Here is a 6,828-nt window from a genome sequence, read left to right as displayed (position 1 = left end):
CACACCCAGCCCACAATGTCTAATTAAGCTGAGCTTTTCATCTGCATTCTTACAAACTGAGCAGGGGCAAAGGCCACTGCCACCACACTACAGATAGGAAAGCCAACATGCTTGGCAGTGGACCAGGAGTCTGGGGACCTGGCTCCAGGCCCAAAATGGCTTGAATTCTACTCAGCTCCATCCAACCCTCTCCTCACCTTCATTAAGCACTAGAATTTTTGAATTTCATTTCTCCCCTTGAGTTATTGGCACTTCTGTGATCTATCAAAATTCTATTTATGCTTCTCCAAGAATTCCCAGTATATCAAGACTCACTGAATGCAAGTAACAGTAAACTGAATTCAAACCACCTTCAGCAAAAAGGGAATTTCCTGGCAGAAGTAAGTACAAATCCCAGTGGTGGTTTAGCTTCAGGCTCAGCCAGATCTAGGGACTCAAATAACATATCTCTTTGCAACACTAGCTCCATTCATAGATGGGCTTTCCCCTCATGGTGGCAAGATGGCTGCCAACAGCTCTAAGCCAACATCCTACCCTCTCAGCTAAGCCAGCAGAAAAGAGAGAGCTACTATCCCCAAAAAAGTCCTGGATCTGATGCTCACTGGCCAGAACTGGCTCAAGTGCCCATCCCTAAATCAATCTCTAGGGCCAGCAGAACAGACTCCACTGATTGCCTGGCTAATGAAGGTGGAGTGAGCCCTACCCAAATCTCATAGAGTGTACCTGAGAAACGGTAACTCCCCAAACGAAAGTCTGAATGCTGTTTCCCAAAACGAGAATGGCTCTTGAACTGCAAAATTAACAAGTATCCACTAGATCCCAACCCCTTAGTCAGAATCAACTCATCCTGCCTTTTCCAGCCCATTGCCTGGATGTCTACACCAGCAATGACTTCCTTCTGCTCTATGTACAGGCCAGCTCACATACATCTCAGTTTATAAGCATCCTAAGCACCAAGAATCTGATTCTCCAAAGCACCTGAGCCCCTCCCCAGCCCCTCGGTTGCCTAGCAAAGGGCTACTGTGCCTCTAGAACACACTTCTGCACGTTGGCTCCCAGCCCCCTGGATGCAAAGCTGAGTCACTGAGACCCCAGCCTGCCAGTGCCAACCTTGGAAGTGCTGCTTGAAGTCACCGCCTGCCGAGCTAGTTTCCTGGCTCTGACATACTCTGGGACCTAGAGATGCTGCCTTGACAGGTGAGATAATTATGTTTTACCCTTCACTCATTCCTTTATCAGCCCTGCTGACAAGAAGGGATAAGCGTTCTGATGGAAGAAAACACTCCTGCGGTATTTACTCGTGCTCTTTAGTGCCAGCCAGCTCCCCCTGCCCAGGCATAACTCCAGAGACCAGTCTACACCCTGCTATCTGGTGCCAGCCACCACGTGCTGCCCTCTTGTCAAATGCCAGGCTGCACTTTCCTTACTGCATCCCCAAAAGCTGTCAACTTCTCCAGGAGCTGCGGCACCACTGCCTTTCAGATGACTTACACATGATGGGCAACTGACTCCACAATACTGATCGTCCATCTGCTCTGCAGATTCCGCAAGGCAGAGGCCTTGCCCCTGTGTCCTGGCCTGGAGCCCCCTGCAGAATGTCACTCTGGGGGGTTCCAAGGTCCATAGCACTGGTTAGATAGAGAAAGGGGGCCAGGGAAAAACAGGGCGGCATAAGTCTTAGAGGCAGGGGCTTTGAGATCCTCCATAAAAACTAACATTTCACCCATTCATTCATTCACTCATTCAACAAACCCTTACTCAGGACCTACTATGTCCTGGTTACGGCTATCAGTGCTGCATATGTGGAGATACGCAGCACAGACCAAGTCTCTGTCCTCATGGAACATAACTTATAGGAGACATCTGACTTAGTTTTGATACCTGCCTTGTATTTCACAAGGTGCTAACTCAGATATCATCTATACAATCCTAAGTAAGTAGTATAACTGTCTCTAGTTTACAAACAAGAGAAATGGCAGCTCCAAAAGGCTAAATGAATTTCCTGAAGCCAAGGCACAAACTCAGGTCTTCTGACTACAAACCTTGTACTCTTTCTGAGGCCTCTCAAAAGGCAAGGAGTCAGCAGGTAAAGCCTGGCACTGAAATATTAAATTAACTCAGTCCAACGTACCATTGCTAGAGGTAAAAGATCCAAAAAGTAAGACCCACTTCCTGATCTAAAGGAACTGATAGTCTAAAAAGAGAAAAAGACATGTAACCAACTATCATATGTGGCAAGAATAAAGATAAAGTAATTAAGTTCAAATAGGAAGATATCTCTGGAAAGATACACAAGAAGTAATGATTGCCCCCCGGCAGGAAAACTGAGTACCTAAGGAACACAGGTAGGAGGGTCATTTTGTATGTTTCAAATATGATATATTTTGAATTGTGTACCATTCAAATGTATTTCCCATTAAATAACACTTTGAAGATGCAATCAGCCAAATCCTGAATGTGGAAAATTCTACAGGATAAATGATCTGGTTTCTTCAACAAGCAAGTAGCTCAAAAAAGAAAAAAGTAGAGGGAGAGAGAAGAAATGTTACAGATTTTAAAAGATTTAGGAAATATCGCCCAAACATAATATAGGTACCTTGTTTAGATCCAAATTCGAACAATCTAACTATAAAAAGACATTTTGGTGACAATGAGGGAAATCTGAACATGGACTAGCTATTAGAGATTATTAAGGAATTGTTAATTTTGTTAGGTACGATCACGGCATTGTGGTTATGTCTCCTTAAAGGTCCTCATCTATTCAAGACACACACTGAAGTATTTACAGATGAAACAATATGGTGCCTAAGACTGGCATTTAAGTATTTCAGCAAAAATAACAAATAAAAAAATGAATAAAAAAATATGAAGGAATGAATAAAGGAGGAGGTAGATGACTAAGAAGATGGGCAAAATGTTGATAATTTCTGAAGCTGGATACAGTTCCACCAAGATTCACTGTACTATTCTCTCTACCCTTGTGGGTGGTTGAAATGGCCATAATAAAAAGTTTAAGTAAAGATTTAAAGATTACTTATTCCATCCACATAGAATGACTGAGAAGGAAAGCATCACAGAGGGGGGTATTTGAGCTGAGTCCAGGAGGATGACTAGGAATTTTATAAAAGGCTAAGGGCACCCCTAGGTGAGAGGACCACCTGAGCAAAGGCATGCCGCTCTATTGCAAACCTCTCTCTGGAGGGGCCAAAGGTATCTGCACTTGACCTCAAACTCAACCTACATCCACAAAAATGCCCTCCTACTTGATCCCCCAACTCTCTGGGATGTCTAAATGTAGTATTGACATCAACTACTCTGCTCCAAGTGAGAACAGAGAGTTTGGGGTCGACAGCTCCACTCAGAGGCCAACAAGAGGCCCCAGAGTAGCCTTCAGAGGATAGGAAAGCATTTAATCTCTTTTAATTGGGTTTTGCCTGACAAAGCAGTTTAGAAGCCAGCTGACTTGTCTCAGGGACAGAGCCTACATCCCTCCTGAGTCATCCCAGACACTTGTACACCCCAGAAACACATACTGGCCTCTCCAATAGCATCTCACAGATTAATAACCTCAGTACTATGGGATGCAGCTTGATGCCCATCTGACAGCCCCCACCCATCGGCACTGAAACACCTCCATGTGAAGGAGGAGGTGGTCCTCCTCTCCTTCCTTCAAACCCCTCATGGCCAATGGCCCCAGCCTCAGCCCCCTACACTGCCCTCCACCCACCTCCAGCTGCACACAGGAAGCTTGCCAGCTGTACAGCCGCTTCAGGACTCACCCAGTCCTGGCTTGGCTCAGGTGGGTCCCATTGGTCCCTTACCTTGGATCGCAACTGCAAGTATTCCTCTGAGCCATAGGGGACACTCCTCAGGGAGGTGAGGTAGTCGTAACTGATGACGGCTGTCTGTGAACCGAAGGGAGGGAAAAGTTCAGTACTCAGACTTCAAGTATAATATTACTCAGTATTATACTCTGCCCAAGCCCTGCAGCTGCAGGCCTCTAACATGAGCTGCTATGTCTGGGGGAGTGGCCAGTCCCTCTCCTAAGATTCTCTGCCCCCACATCTTAGCCTGGCTGGCTTCTTCCTGGCATTCAGGGTTCTGCACAGATCCCACCTCTGCAGAGAGGCTCAACTCCCCTCCCCAGGCAGGAACTCTCAATTATTTATCATAACAAATCACCATCCAAAATTATCTCTTATGTGTTTCCTTGTTTACAGGATTGTTGATTGTTTCTCCCTCGATAGAATTTAAGCTCTAGAAGAGCCCAGGAGCATGTCCTCCCTGTTCATCATGGAACCCCCAGCACCTTTTACATGCCAGGCACACAGATAAATGTTCGATAAACACTAGTTGAATGCACGCCCTTGGACAAACTTATCCCCCTTCTCTGTATCACAAATAAACATTATTTTATATTTATGTTTGCACTACCAGCCAAAACTCCCAGAGAGGTCCCTTTATCCTTGGTGGATCAGAACATTACAGGCTCTAAGATATCTAAGGCACAGAGAGGCCTTAGGGATTATCTAGCCCAAACCTTCCTTTTCAGAATTCAGCAACTGGGGACCCTAGGCATTAGGGGGCTTATAAAGTTGATATGAAGAACAGTCCATTCCTTTGTCTACACTCCCCAAAGTTTTATTCCATTCAACTTATACTTGCTGAACACCAATCACGAGCAAGACCAGATCACGGAACAGTGTTCAAGGGTGATCAAGACCAGAGCGTGGCCTTTGAAGAATGGACAGCTTAGTGGCTGGTTTCCAAACCACTGGTCAGTAACTTCCTCCCTCCTTTCCAGCTATCGAAATCTCTAAGGTTCCATTCAAATTCTGCTTCCCCTAGAACAGTCATCCTGACTCCCAGGCCACGGTGCTCATACCTATGTCTGACCATAGCAGCAGTCATCCTGACACAATGCACGGATTCAGATTGTTTGTAACCCATTTATGTGTGCATTCCTTATACAGAAGCTCCTTCAAAGCTGGGTCTAGGTGAGGCACTTCGTTTCTACCCCTCAAAGCATAAAAGACAATGCTGGGCCCAAAAAAAGGCACTCAGTAAGCACTTGGAAATTATTTCATAGTTCATAGGCTGTTTATCCAAAGTCCATTTGTCTGTCTTGATTCTATGCTTCAGCTCACCCTTGAGGACAGGCACCCTCTGAGCCAGGCTTGAAGAGCCCTGACAACACTGAGAATTAAGGAAATGGTGAAACAACAACCAGAACAGACTGTGTCAGAGTGAATCTACACCAAGGGGGAGAAAGGATGAGTTCATCCTGCAGCAGATAAAAGAGGAAAGAACGCCCAAGGCATGTGGTCATCTGCCCACCCATGGGGCAATTATGTAGGAAAGTCTGGAACAGTCACTGTCAGCAGGGTTAAGAGGACATGACCACATCAGGATGAGGTTCCTATTGAGCCACTGGAGAAAACCTCTAAATGTCAAGTACTCAACTCAGATTCTCTGTCAGTGGGGGGATCAAAGGCGATTCCCAAAATTCTCTGAGGCCTAGATACTCTGAGAATAAGTCCTGCTTCAGGAACAGTTCATACTAGCTCATTAGAGAGAGACCAAGGTTTCTGGTGGAACTGAATCAAAGCTGCTAAGTCTTCCTTCAGCGTGCGTTCGCTGACCCTCTAAGTCTGTCACTAAAATAAGATACAGAACCTAAAATGTAAAGGCTTCAGAACAGAGACCCCACGCAATCGCACTCTATTTAACTCCAAGATGACAGAGGCTGTGTATGTATCCGTGCCTGTGCAACTGTGTAGATGGAGCCCTGACACATGTAAGGGCATATGTGTATGGCAGGCATGTTCATCTGCTACACATTTGAACACCCGCAAGTAATACCGCGGTTCCTCTGCTACCTGCAAAATGAGAAAAACCTACCGTAGCAACTGCTCTGCCCACCCTGACAGCGCCAAAGTCATTAGGGTCCAGGTACTTGTTACCGTAAAGGTAGATGCCAGACGCAGCAAGAGCCATGCTGGTCCATGAAGCAAGCTTGAGAGCCTTTCTGGCCATGTCCCCAAACCCTGCAGAAAAAAAGAAAGTCAAGGAAGAGTAGTGGTTGAGGGTTTCGTAGTTAGTCAAACTGGGATTCACATCCCATCTCTGTCACTTATAGACTGTACGACCTTGGGTCATTTCCTTAATTTCAGTGGGCCTCAGTTTCATTTATAAAACAGAATGATACCTACCTCTAGTTGTTGGGATAAAATGAGATGATGTACATAAAATGCTTAGCTTAGTACCTGGCACAAGTCAATTCTCAAAGTCCTTCTTCCTTCAATAGTGCCAAGCATCGTTCTAGGTACAGGGCAAAGAGTAAACAAAACACTCTCTGCCCTGTACTTAAGTCTTTGCCCACGTGGAGCTTACACTCTAGAGTGGATGACAAATAATAAGCAAACAGATATATATTAGACTATCAGAGCTGGTAATAAACACTGAGGAAAAAAAGCAGAGGGGAAGGATGCTATTTTAGAGAGGAAAAGCAGAAGAGCATGTTAACCATTGCTACTTGTAAATCATCATTACACCACCACGCACACAGGCATCATTAGCCTCTTTGCTCGGGTCAAAAGAGGGCAGCTGGTCAGAAGCAGCCAGGGGAGCCCTCCACATCTGGTTGGTTTTCAAAGTACTTACTTTGGTTAGAGTAGACTGCCCCTTGTCTCGACTGTAAGCTCCTTGAGGGCAAACACCATGACTGTTACTCCTTTGTCCATTCACAGTCCTGTAGGGGCTGTATGATTCGGAGCTCAGTGTGCACCTGCTGATTTGATCTGTTTGACCAAACTCATACTCTCAGTC

The 6,828-nt window shown here is 45.5% G+C and overlaps 1 protein-coding gene across 1 annotated transcript in view; it reads right to left on the bottom strand.

Annotated features, from left to right (window-relative positions):
* ADCK1 (aarF domain containing kinase 1) overlaps positions 1 to 6,042 on the bottom strand; it is a 95,704-nt gene extending 89,662 nt beyond the window's left edge. Inside the window, exons 1-2 of the mRNA XM_012656106.1 lie at positions 5,902 to 6,042; positions 3,822 to 3,905 (exon numbers count right to left, since the gene is read on the bottom strand). Coding sequence (XP_012511560.1) covers positions 3,822 to 3,905; positions 5,902 to 6,036 — 219 coding nt within the window. The 5' untranslated portion in view covers positions 6,037 to 6,042. The remainder of the gene's footprint in view (positions 1 to 3,821; positions 3,906 to 5,901) is intronic.
* Between the last annotated feature and the right edge of the window lie 786 nt (positions 6,043 to 6,828).

The sequence above is a fragment of the Propithecus coquereli genome, unplaced genomic scaffold (genome assembly GCF_000956105.1).
Source record: "Propithecus coquereli isolate 6110/MARCELLA unplaced genomic scaffold, Pcoq_1.0 Scaffold5, whole genome shotgun sequence".
Lineage (NCBI taxonomy): Eukaryota > Metazoa > Chordata > Mammalia > Primates > Indriidae > Propithecus > Propithecus coquereli.
This window is presented reverse-complemented; position numbering and strand designations above follow the sequence as displayed.